Raw genomic sequence first — 22,123 nt, 5'->3', positions numbered from 1 at the left:
TTCCCATGCTCTACCGACTGAGAAGGCTGGAGGTGCACAAGAAGCTGGGAGGGGGCACAGCCAGGACAGCTGACCCAAACTGGCCAAAGGGATGCTCCATACCATATGATGTCATGCTCAGTATATAAACTAGGGGAAAGCTGGCCAGGGGGTCGCTGCTCGGGGACCGGCTGGGCATCAGTCAGCGGGTGGTGAGCAACTGCATTGTGCATCACTTGCTTTGTATATTCTTTTATTATTACCATTTTATTTTATTTCAATTATTAAACTGTTCTTATCTCAACCCACGAGGTTTTTTTCACTTTTATTCTTCTGATTCTCTCCCCCATCCCACTGGGGGGGAGTGAGCGAGCAGCTGTGTGGTGCTCTGTCACTGGCTGGGGTTAAACCACGACACTTTAGAGGGAGAGAGCCCTGCACACTGAATCGGGAGATGCAAGGAAGGTGCTTGTGGTGGACTCAAAGGCAGCTCTGCACAGTCCTGTGCATCGAGAAGGAGCATCATCGCCAGCTGAGGAGCGCAGCAGAGCGGGGATCCTGCTCAGAAAGCCCTCAGTGCCTGGGCGCTCCACAGACCCACATGACAGGGCACAGCTGCTGTTTTCCCATAGGGAAGCACTAAGTCACAGAGACCAGGGCAGGAGCTATGAAGAGGCAAGAGTGATGCCATTCTCAGCTCTGGCACCTCTCAGTGCCCTGCTGGGCAGGCGGCCTCCGGCTCTCAAACCTGGGAAGCTGGTGGCCATGGGGGTCCCTGGAAGCTGGCCAAGCAGAGCTGCTTCCATGAGGCATGTGGATGGCAGCAGGGAAGGCAGCAGGGAGGGCAGCAGGGATGCGTGCCCAGCAAAGTGCCCAGGAGGCCAGGGCCAGGCGACCTGCTCCTCAGGCACCTCAGCTGTTCCTCTGCACAGCACCGGCATCTGTGCCCCACAAGCAACCCCAGAAGATACAGCCTCAATATTAAAGCACTTCTATGGCTGTGAAACACATGGGGACAAATTCCTGACTTTCCATCTTCAGAGAAGATAGTTTTGGTGAGCTCCAAGGGTCGCTCAGACCGCCAGGCACTTAGAGGCTGGATACAAATGGAAGCATTAGCATCCCTACAAACACAGGCTGCTTGGTGGGTTTCCAGGGAGGGTGTCAGAGCACGGGCACCTCTGTGCTGGGTGGCAGAGCCAGCAGCAGCGAGACGGGGGACAGTGAAAACGTGTGAAAGCACCTCAGGCCACCTGGGCCTAAGAAAACGGCCCCAAAAGAACCAAGAGCCTGCTGAAAAGCAAGGCTTAAAATGTGGTCTCCCGCTCTGGCTACTGCTCTGATTGCTGTAACGCCCTCCCAGTCTGGGCTGCTGGGGCTGGACTCTGCTCTGCCAGCCCATGCCACCGGCTGCGCCAAGTGGGTGCACGGGCCTCAGATTTACATGGGGTGCCCTGTCTCAGCTTTGCACCCCAGTACCAGCATTTACCTTTTATTGCCAACTTCAGTAGTTAGTGCGGTAAATGACTTAACTAAGCGGGGCCTGAATGGAATGACTAATAAACGTTATGTCACAGCACACGCTTCAGCTCATAGCAAAATGATTTGTAATTACCTAATTAGCGTTATGCAAATAACACCCTCATCTCCATAATGTGCCTTCCCAGCTCTCTATTAAAAGCAGGGAGTCAACTGCACAGCTCCAGAGACAGCAAGGAGGCTGAGGGGCCCAGCCTGGTCCACAGCAAGGCAGAGCTGTGCTGGCCTCCAGCCTGGCAGGGTCTGTGCCTGCCAGGACAGACATAGGGAGGTGAGCGGAGGGGGTCTGGAGAGGATCCTCTCCTCTGCCCGACTCCCCCCACAAGCTGTGGCCAGAGGATTTTCTTACTGCGGAGGGAAGCAGCAGGAGGGCAATGACTGAGAAACCTGCTGCAGCCTGCAGCACCCCAGCAGAGCTAATGAACGGGTGCAGAGGCCACCAGCCGGGTCCCACCAAGGGCATGGCCAACCTCAGCTGCTGCTGGGCCACCTGGCACCGGCTGAGCAAGGCTGTGTCCACAAACACTCTCAGAAAATGGATGCAGCCACGGGAAGTCTCCTTGAGGAAAGACAGCTCTGATGGGGATGGCAGGAGAGCACAACCCTTCCTCTCCTGCAAGTGCTCTTTCCAGGCTCTCACTTCCTTCGGAGGCACCACTATCTGCATTAACAGGTACCAGACACAGCACCCAACTCTGCTTACCCCAGAACAACCTGAGGGTAAAATGCCACTCCTGCTACTGTGCCATGTGGAGAGTGTCATGCTACTCACACAGCAGGCTCAGGATCTTGCATTTCATGGGGGTTAAAAGTGTGAGTGACATCTGGTTGGAAAGATGCCTGCCCTTTGCCATTGCTGAGAGCACCCCATGTTGTGTCCTGCACAGATCCCAGCAGCAGCCATGGGGGCTTGGAGATTATCAGCACTGACGAAATGGACTCGTGCAGGAATGCAAGGCTCTGTCTCCACACCAGCAGACCCTCAAGAGGATCGAATTACTCCAGGACGAAGTGCTCTCCAGGTGAAGTGCCAACTGGCTTGCCTTTCCCAGGTAGGAAGGGGAGGCTGTCTCACTCATTTCACCCTAGAATCAGCTTGAGACTCTTCCTCTGGGGAAGGATGTCTGCAGTTGCCTTTCTCCTGCTGGGAATGAGAAACTCTGGGGCACAAGGAGGAGGACAAGACTGCAGGGTGCTGGCAGTCAGTCACACTGCTGGACCCTTCCCCTCTCTGTGATGCACTTGCCTAACTTGGACATCAAGCTTGCCCAGCACTTTGCCCTTTCCTCCAGCACTCAGCCACAGAAGAGACCCCACAGTCCCTGCTCTCAGGAGCTCCCTGCAGGCAACGTGCCTCCTACCCCAAGGACGTTTGCTGTGGAGGCTCCAAGGACACCAAATGCCAGCTCAAAAACAAGAGTCTTGGAAAATATACAGCCCGTAACTTCTGAATACTGGGAGAAGAAATAACCAGACAACAGCCAGGCTAATAGCCACTGCCTCCTTGGCTACCTAGCACCATCCTCTTTGTGAGCACTGCCATACCCTGGACATGGGCAGGGAGCACCCAACCACTGGTGGCAGCCAGCAGCCAGGCGATACAGGAACCTACTACCACAGCACTCAGCTGGATCTCCCCAGCCCCTGCTCAGTTCCAGCCCACTCATGAGCCAGCAGCTACCCCCACCTCTTCCACCCTCCCAACCTGTGACTGGGATCTGCAGTCCAGGGACTTGAGCACTCCACCTGTTCTTAGAGACAGTTCCTTCTACCTCTGCAGGAGGCTGCAAGAGAGCAAGGATCAGGCCCCTGACAGCTGCAGGATCGATTGCTGCCCAGGGCGAAACATTAATAGCCAGGAAGGAAAGAGTGGCATTTCTTCCTGGGGGGCAGTGACTGCCCAGGTGCTTGAGGGAGCATTTGCAGTTCCCAGATCTTGGATCGGTCCACACTGTTGGAGCAGCGATGAACAAAGCCAGTCGTGGGGCACCCTGATTTATCAGAATGGGCCCTATTCTCCTTAAATCTCTCCCATCCTTGGTCTGAGCCACCTGTGGCTGCTGCCAGTGTGTTGCAGAGCCCAGGCCAGCCGCTTGGACCTGGGAAGTACTGGATGCACTTCAAGTGCTCCCTGCTGCTGAGCCGCTTCTGCTGCCACTGAAACAGCAGCAAGCAGATCGGCACAGTCCCCGGAACACAGTGAGGATTCCTGCCACAGGCTCACACGACTCCATCATCCTTGTTCCTTTCTCTCACTTGCTCAGTACCTCCCCACCAAACATGCAGGCAGGAATCCTAGCCCAAGCTTTCCTGTGCCAGTATGATTCCCAGCAGAGTCGAGGAGGCAAATGCCTGCCCTGCAGCGCCTGCCTGCCCTAAGGCTCCCATGCAGGGCCTGCTGCTGCTCCTCTGAGGCATGGCCCCTCTGCCTCAGGTGCTGCACTGGGGTGGAGGGTACCGTCTGTCTCCCAGTCCGCTGCTCACAGAAAAGGAGTAGGCAGCTCCCTGCTGCCAGGGTCCCTGCTGGGCTGCCCACACCCGACCATGGGCAAAGAGTGAGATTTCTGGGGCTCCAACCCCACTCGGACAGACTTTCCCACTGCCACAGCTCAGGGGCATCCCTGAGCCCTGGGGCTGCCCGGTCCCAGCCCTGGCAGTGGTCCCAGTCAGACCAAACCCCAGCACCGGCTTCGCAAGCTGCAGGACCTCCATTCCCCTTCCTCCTTTGTGCCTCACGGATTCCGGCTTTACTCTGAACAAAGGGCCTGTTGCTCTCAGCAGAGCCCGGGAAGAGCTAACAAAGGACGACAGCTTTTCTTCCACACTAAGGCTTCTTTTGCAAGCAAAATCACTACCTCTCTTTCCCTGCAGCAATGCAGGACAGCACTGCAGGGCCAGACCTCTTTGGAGGCTTGAGCGTGGCATGGCTATGGCAGGAGAGCGGGGAGCTGCGGGATCATACCCTCAGATTCGCATGCAGGGTTTGGCAGAGCTGGGAAGGGAATCGAGGACTCAGAGCAGCTTCAAACAGTGTGCAGACCCAGCTTCTTGGATGGTCTGGGACGAGTTCCTGAGCTCCCTGGGGGGCCTGTACAAGTTGAATCAGGCTCAAGTCATAGCTTTAGGGAAAATATGGGGCTTTCTCAGATTTTTCTGGGGAGAGGCACAGATTTCTGATGTGGCAGGGGCATTTCTGGCCAGATGAAAGGGTAGCACAAAGCAAATGACACAGGCAGAAGGATTTGGACTCTGTTGAAGCAGAGCTGGCAGAATGTCCTTCCCTGCACCACGCATAGGGCACATGCTCCTTCCCACTGGCCAGGGTGGCCAGAAGAGCCCCAGATGTCGCCAGCTCAGACTCGATAGGGCTAAGGTCTTGGAGGAAGCCGCTCCTACAGGAGTGGGGAGCCCTTTCCAGCCGCCTCGGGGCAGAGGGGCTATCCCAGGGCCAGAAGGCACAGCCTGTCTCCCTGGCCCTGCGACTGCCTGCAGGCGTGCTGGTGGGAGTCCATTACGGCAGCTCCATTAGAATTAGTGGGCAGTGGAAATGAACGCGCTTGTCTCTCTCTCTCTCTTGATGATTTTTTGATGATGTTTTAAAGACTGAGCTCCGTGAAGAGTTGCTGAGCAGAGTTCGGTGTGAGCCGGCTCTGCTAATGGGCGTTAACCCCATGACCCAGCTCCAACGCTGCCCAGCAATGAGTGCTCCAAATGAGAGCAAAATTAGCGAGGGCGCTGCACATTGGCCAGGACAGGCCAGGGCCATGCGGCTCTCAGACCCGACCAGCAACTGAGTCACCAAGCTGAGTGGGCTTGAGGACTTCTGCAGCTACCGTAGCAAGGTGATCAGCCCTCGTGGAGTTACCCTTCACCAGCCTGCTGTGCTAGAGAGGGGGGAAGCCAGCAGCCCCCACCACCAAGCCAGCCTTGGGAGGAAGCATCTCCTCAGGGCCAGCAGATGAGCACCACAGGACTGGGAAAAAAACGGGGAAACTGAGACATCCTGCATGCCCTTCCAGGAACCAGCACAAAGTGAAAGGAAAAGGGTAAGGGAAGACCCCCACCAAGAAGCCACGGTGGGACAGAGCTCTGCTGCCCAAAGGTGCCCTAGAGCTGAGATGCCCAGCAGACTGCTGGATCTGTCACTGTCACCTGTGCAAGCAGCAAGGGATGTTGGAGAGGAGAAGCAGCATGGGGAAAAAAGGAAGCAGTGGCGTCCCAGGAGTGTTGCCCTTACAGCTCGTGCCAAGGCCCTTCCCTCTGCTCTCAGTGGGAGGAAGCACAGCTTTGAGCAGAAGTGGTACGTCTGTGTGGCTAAAAACACCTCAGCTTCAGCACATGGCTGGCCACAGGGATCTGTCCTGCTCTGTGAAGGGCTCAGACTACACACCGCATCAATGCGGAAGAGCCCAGCTCAGAGACCCCACTGCAGGGACCCTGATGTGGAGTCAAGGGAGTGGCACTTCCCACCTCCTTCCCCATGGACACCCTGCTTCTCCCTGGGGTGTGGGATGAAACCCCAGGCCAGTGTGCTTCCCCGGGGAGCTGCAGTGGGACAGGCTGGCCACATCCCTCACACGTGCCCAAGGTGCCCCACACACAGGGTTGGGGCAGCACCCTCAGAGCACAAGCAGCAGTATGGGGTGTGCTGTTCCCCTATCCCTCAGCATTAGGACACAAAGCAGCTCTGCGGGGAGGACACAGAAGATGGAACAATGCCCCTCTAGTCACAGCAGGAGATGCGGCGCGATGCTCCTCACCCAGCGCGGCAGGATTGTGCTTCTCCCAGCACTCAGGATGCAGGGCTGCAATTCTCTCCCCCCACAAAGCACTGGATAGAGCTCCCCAACACCAGCCCACAAGACACAGGGCAGCACTTCCCACCCCAGCGGACTGGACAAGAGGGAGCTCAGCACAGGGGATGGGTGGGAGCACTTCCATGCCAGCACACCAGGCACGGAGAGCCCTCCATGCCAGCTGGCTCCTTCCCTGAGCAAACAGGATGCAGCCCCTGCCCTGCATGCAGGATGGTGTGGGATGCCTCCCCCTGCATCCCAGCAGGTCCAGGGAGGAGGAGCAGGATCCCACTCAACATCAGCAAAACGAGAAGCAGAGCTTACACTGAGCCATGCCCTGCTTTGAAGCAGAAGGCTCCTCTTTCACCTCCACTCTCCCCCAGCTCCCAGTCACATCCAGTCTCTCCCTTCACACTGCCCTTCGCCTACTCCCATCCTTTCTCCCACTTTGAGCTGGCACAGCAGAGGTGCCTCTGGATGCCCTGGCGAGTGGGTGGTCACACAGGGAGGAGACGGGAGGACACTTTCAGAGCATGGGCCGCATGGCAGGGAACCAAGGGCTGGTCCTGCTTTTGGTGTGGTGAGTCCCTGGCCCACAGTTCCTCTCTCTTGCTGCCAAGTCTGTGAAGAGTGTCCAGGAGCAGGGCAGCCAGCAGGCCCCCCAGCCTCGGAATGCTTGTTTGCAAGCTGCCACTGTACCACATCATTATGAGGTGTTTGGGATATCAACAAATTAGCAGGCGTCTGGGAAGAGAAGGATGCAGCACCATTCGTAAATGTCAGCTCGCTGCCTCCTCATTTTGCAGATCATTAAACCCAATATTCCTAACCTGTATTAGTGCAACGGGGACAGGCCCCCTCCACAGCAACAAGCCGCCAGGAAGAGCCACAGCAAGAACATTGCTATGGAGACCCCCACAGCGCCTTCTGTCCCAGTGCCCCCAGACTCCAGAGTGCCCCAAGCTGAGCTGGCACGTTCCCACCGCCCCTGTGCTGCCTGCCCTGCACACGGGGGCACATTGGGCCGGGGGCAGCAGGGGCGGGGAGGGCTCTGTGCAGTGACACCAGCAGAGATGGGCACACTCAACTGTACAACAGAGGGCACGCTATGGGGCACCAAATGTGTGTGCGCGCGTATGTGTGCATGCGCGTGTGGGGAAGGACAGCAAAGGCAGTTGAGCCTGTGTGTCAGGAAGAGAAGGTGCTCCCAAGGGACACAGCAGTGTACATTGAGATGTGCAGAGGGGGTCACCGCAAGGGACCGGGAGTGTCACTGCTGTGTATATGGTGGTGGTGGTGGTGGTGGGGGGGCAGATGCCATATGGGGTGCAGCGCGTGCACACAGCGCAGTGGGGCTGGGAGGCAGCAGAAGGGCCATGTGGGGTGTGTGCATGCACTGGGGGCAGGGGGGGGGTCACACTGCAGGCACAGGAGGGAGGGCACAGACAGCGCGGGCTTCATGGTGCATGTGGAGGCTTGCTGCAAGACGCACTGGCAGGGTTATGAGGCAGAGGGGCAACACGGAGCTGGACAAGGTCCCCCAGGAACCACAGAACAAGGGGAGTGTGGAGCTGATGGAGATGGGGGATTGGCCATGGCGTGGCAATGCCAGGCACAGGCTGCTTTTCTCCCGCCAGGATGGAGCAGGAAGCTCGCAGGGTCTGTAATGAGCAGGAGTGACTTGTTAGCACTGAATTAAGAGGCTTGGCAGAAGGGAGTGCACGGGTGACACAAGCTGCATGGGGCAGGCAGGAGCTGAGCAATAGCAGCTGGAATCCCCAGCAATCTGGTAAGCGCAGCTCAGCCCCGCACTCCCAAGCTTGCTGAGATCGGCCTCCCGACAGCCCCTGACAGTTGGTATTAATCACGCGCATCGCCCCAACACAACTCTTTACTGGCCATCAATTTCCCGTGGGTTTTAAAACTAAAAAACAAAGACAAAACCGCGTCGTTTGGCCGCCACTGAGAAGCACATTAAGGGGCTGTCAGCTTCTCGCCATGCACCCTGCATCACTCTTTAAGCACATGAGAAGTTCATTATTCCCGGAGCTCTGGCAGCCATGGGGATGCTGGCGTAGGGAGCGTCGCAAAGGTGCTCCTACCGTCAGACATGCCTGGTGGCTCCCCAGGGCCATCCCGGCTGCCCAAAACAGGAGTCAGAGGTCCCGGGCACAGAGGAGGCACGGCTGCAGTGGGGGCTCTGGGCTTGTCTGCGGCAGGACAGGACACTCCTGGCCGCAGCACTTTGCTGGGCTTTGATCTCGAGCAGACTTTCCTGATGGTCCCTGCAGGCTGATGCTTCAACCCCACTGTGGTGATGAGCTCTTCCCTGGGGCTGCTGCGACTTCCCCTGACAGCCTGACACCAAGTTTGCCAGCCTGTGGGTGCTCCCTGACAGCCTGAGCCACACTCTCCAGTTTGGTGACATCCCCGGCAGCCCAATACCACGCTTGCCATAGTTTGCTGATGCTCCCTAGCAACCTGACACTGCGCTCTCTTTAACATGCGACCATGTAAAAAAGCAACAGCTCGTTTGATTTATGATACTTCAGAACAACTAAGATTCAATTGCTCCGCACGTCCCTGGCTCTGATTACCTCCTAAATGAGATAAACTGATGGCAATTTATCCCCAGACCTCACCAACTTTCCCAGGATGCTAACCTGAGAAGCTCATGCCCTGCACACGCAGGCATCAGGCTGGGTGCATCCGAAGGCAGCCTGGCCACAGCCCAAGCTGTCTGCTCCTCCGCTACTGCTCGTGCCTGGAGACTCTGCAATGGAGAGCTGAGCCTGACACTGTGCCTGGCCTGATGTGGCTGCTGAGGTCTCCTGGCTGGAGGCTTTGGGGCGTCCCAGCAGCGGTGCTCCCCACACTGGCACGGCCACACTGGCGTGAGCTCATAGAGAGCACAGCCAGTTGCTGGGCTGTCCCCCACGCTCCTCCCAAGATGGTGTATCCTCCACAGCGGGATGAGCACCACAAGGGATGGCAGCTCTACCACAGAGCACGGCAGCCCTGCTCTCTGCACAGCCATTTTTACACTTTCACCATGTTGACTATGTGAAAACAAAAAGCTCAGATTATCCTGCTGTGAAAAAACCTGCTGTAACTGTTCAAAAGCAGCTAAAAAGATTCAAGAAAGAATCAGACATATTTATGGACACGAGTCCATGACATAAGTCATCAGTCATGCCCATGATGTGGGGCAATGCTCAGCCCCGCGTTCACAGCTAGAACCAATCACTGACCATTAAGACATCAGGATGGGACCTCACATAGAGGCTCATTATCTCTGCTGCCAGTTTCCACCTCTAATGCAGGCTGCCAGGCAGGACAGTGACCTGGGTGTGACTCCAGTCCATTGCTCGCCCTGAGTGCCTAGGAAGCAGACAACCCAAGCATCAGTCCCAGAGTCACTCCTCTGCATCCGCCCTGGGCTGCCTGGTCTTGGTAATGAGCCGCCATGGTGTCCCGAGCTGCATCAGCTCTGGGGAGCAGTCCTAGTGCTGGGGGCAGGAGAGTGACAAAATGAGTCACCCAAGGAGGGTGCCACATGCAGGGAGACTCAGTGCCAATCAGACAGGCAGGGGATCGTCTGCCTGAAAAGGAGCGTGTGATTCAGCTCCACAATTTGTACTGAGCACAGTGATGTACAAGGACCCTTTCCAGACAGAGACATCCCCCTTTCCCCAAAACGGGGTATACATCCAGACAGAGACGTCCACCTCTCCCCAGAATGGGGTATACAGCTGTCTACTACTGGAACACTGGACTGGCTACAGCAGGACCAAGCTGTGAACCTCTAAGTGCATGCTGCCTCCACACAGCAGCAGTGGCTGACTCCTGTGGACACAGAGCATGGCGCCACTGGCATGGGTGCTGCCTGTAGCCCCTCCGGACCCACAGCATGCACAGATTGGCCTCCCCAGGAGGTGCTGATGCAGGGCAACCCATGAGGATGACAGAACTGGCCCAGCCTTTGGAAGCCCAATTTTGCAATTGGATCAGTTTTCTAATACAGTAGATTACATAAAAAATAAATACAAGGTAAGTTTTTGAAAAGCCAACCGAAAAGCCAGAAAACCCACTGTACAGTACCCCATGTGGAAGACATTCTGACCCAGCGTGTGCCTGGGAGCAGCAGGCTCTTGTCACCTCTGCCTGACAACAGTGTTGAGCCAGTGGATACTGCAGCCATTTACCAACTGAGGAAGGACACAGGGACTTGGAAAGACTGGATTCAAGCTGGAGACACAGAGGTCAGACTGCTCATGTGACTGGAGATCACAGATGCCCCCTCTGCTCTGGTGTGCCTCTTCTGCCTCTGCCGTGCTCTCCTAACTCCTCACAGTGGTCTCCTCACTGCCCCCTTCCCACTGCTGCACTGGAGCAGGCTAAGCAGCCTGCTGCCACATGTCCCAGCAGCGGCAGTACTGTGGATCACTGGGGAGGTATTTTTCCTGCTCCTGGTTCTGGTGCCAGAGGCTTCTTCTGGCAGCAGGAGGAGCAACTGTGTGCAAGGTCTGTGCAGTGACAAATGAAGTTTGGTAACTGACACTTCACTGGCAAATGAAGTTCCATGTTGATAAATGCGAAGTAATGCACATTGTAGGAAAAAATTACATTACTCCAATACCTGACAGGGCTCTAAATTAACTGTATCAACCCAAGACAGGGCCTGGATATCACTGCAGATAGCACAAGACCTCTGCCCAGCACACCACCATGGTCAAGGACCAGGGCAGGGAATATCAGAAAATATTCTGATGCCCTCGTACACATCATGTGGCACCACATCATCACTATGTGCAGTCTTGGTCACTCCACCTTCCAAGGATACTGCCAAACAGGGAAAGACAGCAAGAGTGAGCATGTGTCTGAAAAAAACTCCCTATGAAATGACAGAAAAACTGGGATGGCTCAAAGATTCGTGGACTGGGCATCCAAGGAGGAGGGTGACAATCATCTGGTCTGCCCACCTGGATGCATAGGGCAGGGAATTCTGCCAGGGGCCAGATCACACGCGTCTTGCGGAAAAGTAACTTATTTAATTTTAGGACTTTGAGCAGTGGTTAGTCCACATTACTGCTTCATAAAAGTGTTCCCACATTTAATTACCTCTTCCACTAAGAAATTGTATTCAATTTTGTGTAACTTGAGATCCCAGCCTCTGCATCTTCTCATGCCCGTCAGCTATGCTGAACAGCCTTGCAGGACCAGACTTCTTTCTCTGTAAGTACTGAAAACATCAGCCCTTTGCTTCTCAGTCTTCATTCTGGTAAGCTGAATACCTTAATGTCCACATCATAAATACGTTCATCAGACCCAAGTCAGTTTTTGGACCTTCTTTACAACTCTCTCCAGTATTTCCATGCTCTCTTGAAGTATTACTTACAGGATGGGACACAGTACTTTAGTATGTGCTTTCTTAGTCTCAAGTGTAGGTGCAAAGTCATTCTACTCTTTGGTATCCCACTTTTCAGACATATAAAGAATACGTGTCTCTCTTTTTGCCAAAGCACTGGACTGAGAGCTGCAAACCAAGAGCTGATGTGGGGAAGGGCAGTAACGTGTCTGAAGAGTCAACGTATACTCACAGCTAAGTACCCATCAGTTGTTTAACAAAATGTAAATACAGATAATACTTCTTGCTTTCCATGAGACATCCAGAGTATATTATAGACTCAAATGATGCTCAAGATGCCTGAATCAACCACCGCAAAGAGGAAGTCTTTCTTAAACTCAGTGGTTTTCAGATGAAGGTAACTACAACAGAAAAGACTGAACAACAGAACTGCCGAACTCCTATGCAGATCATCACCACAATGTTTCTAAGAGAGAAAACTTAAGAAGAGTTGTTCTGCCATGGGAAACCTGGGCTGCTGGTCTACAGGCTGACCTGTGATTTGGAGCAAGATGCCAGGACAGCTGCAGTATGCTTTGTTAGGTACAGGCTAACAAATGTACAGGCTAAAATTTTCTGGTTTGTTTTACAGTAGCCATTAGTTTCAAACACTTGTACTTAACCCCTCTCTCCCTGCCTTTAGCTATCTGAATTAAATCTTTATTTTGGTTTGCTACAAAAGCTTATTGAATGCTGTGGGACAGGATAACCTAGGATAAAGTCAAATCTTAAAGGCTGACGATCACTCTTTCCACAGACGCTAATCATAGATGCAGGCTTTGGAGAATGTGGTTGCCAAGCTAATCTCTACCTGGACAAATCCGGAAGGCTTTTCACAGCAAAATGCACCTCCCTATGCCTTCCAGGCTCCCTGCCAAGCTTTGGGTCCCTCTTCAGAAACTGCAGAGACACTAAAGTTTCTCAACAGAAAAACCATCAGTAGTTTTAGCATAGGCAAAGCAATGTAAACATTTTCAACTGGTTTCCTGAAGTAGATAAACTTTTCCGAAAGTTTGAGGCAGATAGCCAGCATATGTCTTTCAAATGATGGAAGTTTGGCAAATTTACAAGCCAACAGAAATAGGTTCTTTCTTGTGGTAGAAAGTGTCTGCACACCTTAAGCATAGTTAAGCACGCCTTAACTGTGTGGTGTGCTCTCAGCTCTGCTAATACAGTCAGCAATTATTATTACCACTAATAGTATGTGCAGTCACGGGCATGATGGCAGTCCTGCTTCCACTGCAGGTGAGAAATCAAGGGCAGAGCAAGAGGAGCAGGTTGCTCCTTTGTGCCTAAGCCCAAGCCAGCTCAGATGAGGAGAGCTCCAAGCCCCAGGCCCCCGACGAGCCCCGGCAGGACTCCTGGGTGCCTGGTGCTCTGAGCCGGCACAGCTGCCACCCAGGCAGCAGACCTTTCCTACCTTCTGCTGCTGTGCTGGGGCCATCAGGCCGAGTCGTCCCTGTGCTCTTTTTCCTGCGATGCTTCTTCCTGTTTGCATGTGGTGATGGAGGCGGCTCCAGCTTTGGGCTGGCAGCACTGGAAATGTTCGGGCTGGAGCTGAGAGAATCGGCAGTACCGTTAGCTGGGAACAAAGATAAAGAAAGCAATGTACAGCAAGACAGTGACAGTCTGCTCTTTCTAGAGACAACCAAGCATCCTGGAGACAGCCCTGGTGCTCCGCCTGGCTCAAAATGCACAGCCCCACAAGATAGGACAGTACCCGCACTCAGCCCCATCACACAGGGCAGCTCCGACCCCCACTCCAGCTCAGGCTCCTTAGGCAGGGTCAGGCTGGACACGCTCTGCACTGGGGTTCATCCAGGATGATCACACAGAGACAATGCTGCCATCTACATGACTGGGACAAGCACAGTGGCATCACTGGGGCAGCCTGACATGCCAACCCCTCAGCGCATGTCTCTGTGCATGCTGCTCAGCAGCAGCATCCTCGCAGGGTGATGCATGCGTTTTGGGAAGGGCCAGTCCCAGGAGGTGCTCTTGGGTCCCCCCAGGTGCAGATCCAGGTCCCGGGATCTTGACTGCTGCTGCAGAAGCATCGATCCCCCACGGCACCGCTCTGCCAGACGAGGTGACTGGGGTTGCCACACTTAGGAACCTAAGCATGATGGTCTCAATAGGCTTCCGATACGGAGCTGAAGAAGCTGCATCCCCAGCAGCAACGCACCAAATTTATCCTCAATCATACTGTTCCTTACAATTAATAGCAGAATTAGAAACAATCAGGGAGCTGCCTAATTACTGTCAATTAGAGCGCGCTAATCAAGCTCCGATCACACACACACACGCTGCCGCTGCACTCACCATTAAATGTCAAATTTCATTAGAGACCAGCAACAAAATCAAAAGCCTGACATTCAATTTCAGCAGCACACACAGCGCAAGCTTCCAATCAGCATAAAAATGCAGACTCCGGGGAAGGCAACGAGGCGCAGGAGCCCTCGCTGCACTGTTAACCCTCTCCGAAGTACACTCCTGCCTCTCCAGTGTCCACCCACCCACAGGGCACATATGGCAGCTCCGCTCTGGCCTGATTCTGTCCTGGGCAGCTTGCTGTCCTCTTTGCAACAACCCAATGTCTCCCATCAAGTCCAAACCTCCAATTTCCATGTTTTGTGGCACCTGAAATTAAGAAAGCAATCACAGCATCTAACAAGGTCAGCACCCTCCAGCAGTGGGGACTGCCTGTGACTTGGCAAGCCCTTCTCCCGCTCCAGCCTAGCCTCTACTCTCCCTTTTCAGCCCAGTTCAGTCAGACTGGCTCTCTGGGGCTTGGTCTGTCTCTGTGTGGCAAGACAAACATCCAACAGTGGGACAGAGACAGCTACAGGCAGCGGCGAGGAGCTGCCCCATGCAGAGGTCCGGCGTGCAGCCTGTGTCCCCCACGCAAGGCTGGGAGAGGAGGCAGCATCAGAGCTCTTCCATCTCTGGTTTCTACTACATTTGACACACGCTAGTAGGGTGTTTCTGCTGTTATTTATCCACAGGGAAATAGTTCACCCTTGACAATAAGAGAGATAAATCTAATAAATTCAGACTCAATTTTTATAAATATAAATTACTGATACCATTCAACAGGTGTAAGGCACCTTCATCTCCCAGCCTGGATGTCGCAGGGGACTTCAACTTTCTCATCTGAGGCTACATGTGGTGCATCCAGCCTACCTCTGCTGCCCACCTGCTCACCAGGACACCCCCTGGGCCAAACCACAAACCACCAGCATCCTGCCCCCCTCCAGGCTCAGCATGAGGATTCGTGCCCTTCTGCAGCTCCTGCCAACGCGCCTGCAGGCTGCGGTGAGCCTGAAACCTCCCGCTCCACGGAGCAGAGATTGTCCATGTCCCTGCTCTTCTTACTGCCTAGCAGCTAGAGCCACAGAGCTGGGGGCTTCCAGGGCCCCCAGTGGGATGGGGATGGGACTGCAATGGGGCGGGGGCAGAATGGGAAACATGCTCCCTCTACAAGATCAGGTATTACTTGCTCTGCCTCTTTTTCGCCAGCAGGACAGAATTGAGCTCCTCTGACCCACCCAAGGACTTCCAGCTGTCTCACCATGGGACCCCTTCTGCAGGTACATGTGGGACCTCCTTGTTCCTCCCTCCAAACCAGCTGGCCTTATAGGCAGCCCCTGGGTGGGCCACAGAGGTCCTCCCATAAAGGACAAACACAAAATGTGCTGGAGCATGTTTACATGACCTGTACAGCCCATCCCACACCTCTTCCATGTGCTCTCCAGGGCACAACCGGAGGAGGCAGCCCCTCTCTAGGAGCCGTGAGGGCAGCCTGCACCCTCTGCATGTGCCTGCAAGTCTGCTCCGAGCAGAGAAATATTCCCCACCCTGCCCTGCTGTTTAGAGCTGGAAACACAGCGGAGAACTCGGACCTGGGCTGCACAGACACAGCGGCACAGCCGGGGTTCAGGCACAGGTGTGAGGAGGCACGCCTGCTTCGGCTTAGCTCAGCCCTGCAGTGGAGGGCAGACATGCTGCTCATCTTGGCACGCCGTGCCACACGGGAAGCACTGCCTGCCCCCCTCAAAGCCCTTTCCCTCCTGACACAGAACCCACTTCTTCTGCCGGCCACTGGCCGTGCAGGTATGCAGCCCGGAGAGCTGCCAGCCTGGCATGTGCGCAGCCCAGGACTGCTCCAGCCGACAGGGACAAGAACCCAGGGAGCTGCTCACTGCCCCCCTGCGGCCAGGGGTTTGCTCCAGGGGCTCCGCCTGTCCCAGCCCTTTCTTGACAGCCCTGAGCGGTTCTGTGATGGGAGACAGATGCTGGGAGGTACGAAATCGCTGCTTTCCCTGCCAGCGCAGTGGTGACAGCGCCACGAGCTGTAAACTGGGTGATGGACTGTGAGGCTGCTCCAGGAGGCCCCCCAGCACAGCCAGGCTGGTTGCCCCTTGTACGCTGTGGACCCTTCAGCAGAGCTGGCCCAGTGACATGTCTCTGGACACAGGGCAGGGCAAGGCAGGACTGACCCACAGGGCTTGTGGTCCAGCACAGTGCAGCGGGACTAGGGTAGAGTGGACGAACAGCCATCAGCGCTTGAGACACAGTAAGTCAACATGTCACCCCTCCATGTCACGGGGAGAAGCAGCAGCATCTCAGCTCCTGTTTGTGTCAGTCTCCAGGTTACTTTGCATGAAGGAGGTAGATTGCTTCGGATGGCCACAAATGCAGAAGGCTCTTCCCGTGGACAGGGAGCAGAGGACGGCTTGCTCTCCTGTGACACTCAGGCCAGAGCCGGGGCAGGCAAAATGCACAGCGCGGCCATGCCGGGCCCCTGGGCTCCACAGCGGGGCTGCCGGGAGGAGGACGAGACCTGCCACGACAGTCCCTGAGGCAGGAGGCCATCCAGGCAGACAGCTGCTGTCTGGAAGGGCCGTGACACAAAAGTCACCTGTGCAAAGGCAACGTGCATGCCAACCACAGTGCTGCCGTCCGCTCACCTGCATGAGCGTGTGCAGACCTCGCTGATGCACGCACAGAGGCATGCTTGGCAGTCAGCATGGGAGGCTCCTGCTGCCTACATGCATGGCTCCCGTGGGCAGGGCAAGGTGCTGCCTGCAGTGGGGGCACCCCTCTCCCAGTGCTGGGGACCGGCCACACAGCATTCCAGCAGATGCGCCTGTGTCCAAAGTGGTGCGCGAAGCGGTCCCCTCTCGCACCCCGCTTCCTCCGGCACTGAAGGAGCAGAGGCTGCCCTGCTGCACCCCGTGTCCGAGGCAAGGGGTGGGGGGGCTGCCAGCACATTAATGCTCAGAGCTGCGCCCTTCCGCTCCCGTCGCCTGCGCTGCCCCATCAGCAGTAACAGTCTGATTAATTCGCTTCCAGCAGGGAGCTGATGGGGCCAATGATGGAGCCGCTGCATCAGGCGCGCTGAAATTGATAGTTTTTCACAGTTACAAATGAGGAGCCTCCTCAGCTGCAAATGGCGCCCGCACAGTCGGACTCCGGTAATGATCATAAAGAGGCTCTCTTTAAACTGCGAAAGCCCCTGGGACCGAGCGGGGGGGCGGCTGCTGCGCTAATGAGAACTACAAGGGGCGAGCAGGCATGGAAATGGCTCCTCCACTCTTGATGTGCATTTAACTGCTTTTTTAGTGCGGCGGCAGAGCCAGGAATGAAGGAGTGATGAATGCAGCACAAAAGCATTTATTTTCCAATTCGGCAAAGTGGCTACGTTGGGAAATGTATGAATTATTTTAATTCACTCAACTGTCCTGAAACATCACAGAGAGCGAGTGAGCGTGGGGGGAGGGGGTGGGCTGTGCTCAGTGTGTGCTCCAGAGACAGGAATTACTCCTATTCGTTCAACTGCCCCAAAATCTGGGAGCTGGGCGTGCCAACGAGGAGCAGAGATGGGGGAAAGCAATGGTTACTCCTCGCCCAGTGAGCCAAGAGTGGGGCAGGTGGAGGAGTAAGATCAGAACAGTCCTGCCGTGGAGCAGCATCCCTTGGCTGGAGGGAGACTGCTTTACTGTGCCTGGCAGAAGAGCTTCTCCAGCTGACTGTCACGAAGGTGGACAGTCCCAACAAGGCCCCAAAGGCTGTGTCCGACACCTGTGAGCAAACTCTGGGCTCACAGTCACAGGACAGAGCTCAGGACTGCCCCATCACCAAAATAAACCTCCCCACCTGCTGCAGCTGAGGGGAGCGGGGTCAGAAGTGCTACTTACAGGGATTGGGGCAGCTGCCAGGGATAGCCACAGCCTCGTTCCACTGGTCTGCACTGGAGACAGAGTAGGAGCGCTGGTGCATGCCGTCTGGCTTTGAGCTGAAGCCCACCAGGTTGATGCCACTGATGGAGCGCTCTGAGTGCAGAGAGGTACTGCTGGTTGAGTGGGGAGCACCTGCAAGAGAGACACCAATTTAGCATGGACCAACTGCTGCTCTGAAGCATGGTGGAAGAAGGAAAAGCTGTCCTGTACCTGATGTGACATGCCCCCGGGTGGCCCTGCATGAGGATAGGCTCTGTTTGGCTCTCCATTCCCAAGGGCTGCCAGTGCATCACCCTCCCCAAAGATACTGAGAAAAGAGCACTTCCCAGCACACACCACTTCTCAGAGGGACACCCAGCTTGATGTGTTTCAGTGTAGCACCCCGGGATGCATCGCTAGGCATCCTGGCACACAGCTTCCCCCTCCAGCCAGATTTTGCAGCTGGAGTTCACGGTCTGCTCACAATCTTCACTATAGCCTCAGGCACCTGGACAAACACAAACTCACCCCATAGCCAATGTGCCCATCCTCACTCTTTAACTTCACTCCTTGTGTGTCCCTAGCAAGAAACACAACCATGTTGGAGGCACTAGGAGTGAATGGAAAATCACATGGAGGATGTTAAAGGGACAAGTGGGGGAACAGATGTCTGTAAGGTAGGGATCGTGGGTGGAAAAACCTCCTCCCACTAGCTGGAAACCCCTTGAGCTGAGCCCAGATCTTGAACCCCGCAGGAAAGGAGTGTTTTTTGGGACTAGAGGTCATCATAGAAGACAAGATCACTCAGAGATTCTGGATTACAAGAACATCCAAAATTTCCAGAATAGTAAACAGAGCAGCTCTGACAGGGAGCAAAAATCTTGTTGTTCAAGGCTGCAGGCAATCTGTTAAGGAGGATGATGCTGCCCTAGAGGGATTACCCTACACCTGCCCACTACAAGCACTTTCCTATGCCTTCCCTTAGGGCATTCAGCTCCAGCCACCATAGAGCAAGTGCTCTGGGAGCCTGGGGGCAAGCAAAGGGTCCCTTTCCCTACTCTGAAGCTACCTTTCCTACTTCCACAGCTGGAAGCACAGATGCTGAGCTGGGACTCCTACATTAGCCCTTCTGGCCATGGATGAGGGCAGGGGGAGTTGAATGGCTCCAGCTGCAGTGCGCCCCGCTGATGAGACGTGCATCCACAGCCTGACCCGTCTGCTTGCCCCAGCCCCGCCAGAGCCGACCACTCTGCGGCCACGCAAGGAGCCGGGCTAAGAGAAACCGAGCAAGTTGTTTCATGAGACTGGTATGTAAGTGGGATCCTTTCACAGAAGCAGGCTGGAGAGCACATGGACACTTGCAGGAGCAGGTCCCCAGCTGGATCTGCTACAGCCAGGACAGCTCACCTGACTGTGTCTTCACTGTGTAAAACCAGCCTTATTTTGCTCTCACAGAATCCCAGAATGGCTGAGGCTGGAAGGGACCTCTGGAGGTTGTCCTGTCCAACCCCTGCTCAAGCAGGGCCATCCAGAGCCAGCTGCCCCAGACTGTGTCTGGATGGTTTTTGAGTATCTCTAAGGAGGGAGACTGCACAACCTTGCTGGGCAACCTATTCCAGTGCTCAGCCACCCTCCACAAAGAGCAGAGCCCCATAAAATCCCATGTGGAGCCCCAGATTTTGTACATAAAGTTACTGTCCCTGCTGTTTCCATGAAAACCTAAGAAATGTGATTCGAGTGTCACTGGTGCCTGAGCGCTGCCTGAGGCTGCAGAGTGGCTTAATCGACAGCTCAGGAAGCCCAAATCCTCTCCTACAAAAGGCAGATACAAGGCACGTGCCGAATGGAGGGGTGATGTGGGCCATCAGCCCTGCACCAGGCATGCCTGCTGTCCACGAGCACCTTTCATTCATTGCCAGCATGGTGGGTGTCTCCCACCCTCCTCTTCCGCGTACCCACCCTGGACCAAAAATCCCCTTTCTCTGCTGCACTGTGTAGGGACTATCCGTAAGCCTTGCCTGCAGATCCTGCCTGCCCTGGCAGTGCCAATGCAGAGCTCACAGGGCCGCAGTGCCCTGCAGCCCCCGAGCTGCAAGGGCCCCTGCCCGCGGGGCAGGAGCAGCAGAGCCGCCAGCTCGTCTGCCTCTAGCCCGGCTGCCACACACTCCCCCTCCCTCCCCTTGTTCAGCGCCACAGAAACACGTGTAAAACCATGACACTGACTTTGCCTCTAATTAGCCCTTAATTTACAAGACACACTCGGAAGGGTAATTAGCTGGCGCTCTGCTCCTGACTGCCGCATCCATCTCCTCTTGCCTCCTCATGGGAGGGAGCCTGCTGCCACTGGAGCAGGGACAACGCTGCTCTCCTGGGACTGGGAAGAGCTGGGTCCTGGGGACTGTGCTGCTGTGTTAGGAGGAGACAGGACAGGACAGGATTGGGACAGAGCTCAGGCAGTGCCTGCCGGCCCCATTCCAGGCTGCGCACACAGCACATGTCTTTTGCCACAGCTATGGAGGAGAGGGAGGCAAACAGCAGGAGTGCAGCGTGCCTGGGAGAAGCTCCTCCAGCAGAGGGGAAAGTCCTGCAGAGCCCCAGGGTGCCCAGATATGACCCTTGCACCTCCACCCCAGCCACGCTGGGAGCCCCAGCCTGCAGACACGTGCCCTTCCATTGCTCCTCCGAGAAGCAGCATGGGCTGCCACAAACGCCCAAGTGCCCCAGCCCTGACCAGAGCCAGGGACATGCTGCTCTGCTGTGGCCAAGGCACCCTCCAAACCTGCCCCCAGCAACAGACGTCCTCAGTTTTGTGGCACGGTGAGGTGGGTGAGGCCGGGCAGCAGGAACAAGTGCTGGCAGCAGGAAAGGCAGCAGGAAAGGAAGGCTGCTTTGGTCAGACTCGCAGAGCAGCAACCCCAGGCACCTTGAGAGCCTGCCCCACAGCACCGCTTAGCTTTGCCGGCAGCCACCCTAGGAGCACACCACGCTGCAAGGGCAGGCGGCCACAGCTGCGGCATGACCCATGATGGGCCTGCAGGATGCCCAGTGTGCAGAGGAAGACACACTTGGGACAGCCGCCGACATGCGCTCAGAGCCCGCACTGCATGCCCACAGTGACCACCCGACCCTGCACCAGTGCTCAGCACAAGCCTCCGAAGTCTGACGCCTGCCTTGCTGCAGCACGTGCCATGAAGAAACAGCACCAATTTGAAGATTTCATTTTGAAATGAAACGGTGCTGCTATGACTTCCAGGAACAGCTTCTATCAGCCTCTGCGGTCTCTCCAGGAGCTCCCTGCACTTTACACCAGCTGCCTGGAGTCACCCAGCTGCAGAGAAACGTCCTCACAGCCCAGCCACTTGCTTGGCTCATGGAACTCTTGGCTGTAAAAGTCCGGCTTGTCCCAGGGATCTGCAAGGCAGTCCCAACAAGTCTAGAGCCCTCAGGAAGTGTGTCCCTTTGGAAGTGACACCACGGGCAGTTGCTGGATATGTTCCCTTTAAATTAGGCAAGCAAAGTGAAAGGTGAATAAAAGGCTACATGTAAAATACTAACTGCCTCTCTGAGCCAAAGCCTCCAGGAACTGAACTCTCCCTGACCCTGCCTACAGTCCCTCAAGCAAAGCTCTCCCAATCACTATTTCCTCAAAACCCTAAAAAAGGGAGATTCATGTAGACATGTTAGTGTGACCTCACCAGCAGGCAAGGCTTCGTGATGCCTTTTTAAATAAAGCCTAACCGATGACATGGCAGTAAATGGAAAATGACCTAAAAACAGAACGTCATTTTTCTAAGCGTGGAGTGTGTCAGCCTGGCCACTTCAGTCAAACACTTGAATCAAAGCAAACTGGAAATTCTTCATTAAAGAGTGGATGCACAGGGAACAGGATAAAGGTGAGTTAGCAGAAAACAGGATAAAGGTGGAACAGAACGTCATTTTTCTAAGCGTGGAGTGTGTCAGCCTGGCCACTTCAGTCAAACACTTGAATCAAAGCAAACTGGAAATTCTTCATTAAAGAGTGGATGCACAGGGAACAGGATAAAGGTGAGTTAGCAGAAAACAGGATAAAGGTGAGTTAGGGGGGGCAACCGCAACCCAACCACGGACTTCCGGAGGGGGGACTTTGGCCTGTTCAGGACGCTGGTTGAGAGAGTCCCTTGGGAGATGGTCCTGAAGGGCAA

At 55.3% G+C, this 22,123-nt stretch overlaps 1 protein-coding gene across 1 annotated transcript in view; it reads right to left on the bottom strand.

Annotated features, from left to right (window-relative positions):
* Positions 1-22,123, bottom strand: part of AGAP3 (ArfGAP with GTPase domain, ankyrin repeat and PH domain 3) — a 115,332-nt gene that overhangs the window by 5,469 nt on the left and 87,740 nt on the right. The window contains exons 12-13 of the mRNA XM_009277111.1: positions 17,922-18,095; positions 13,142-13,303 (exon numbers count right to left, since the gene is read on the bottom strand). Of these exons, the coding sequence (XP_009275386.1) occupies positions 13,142-13,303; positions 17,922-18,095 (336 nt within the window). The remainder of the gene's footprint in view (positions 1-13,141; positions 13,304-17,921; positions 18,096-22,123) is intronic.

This window comes from Aptenodytes forsteri, unplaced genomic scaffold (assembly GCF_000699145.1).
Source record: "Aptenodytes forsteri isolate BGI_AS27 unplaced genomic scaffold, ASM69914v1 Scaffold466, whole genome shotgun sequence".
Taxonomy (NCBI): domain Eukaryota; kingdom Metazoa; phylum Chordata; class Aves; order Sphenisciformes; family Spheniscidae; genus Aptenodytes; species Aptenodytes forsteri.
Note: the sequence above shows the minus strand (reverse complement) of the source record. Positions and strands in the feature narration are given on the sequence as shown.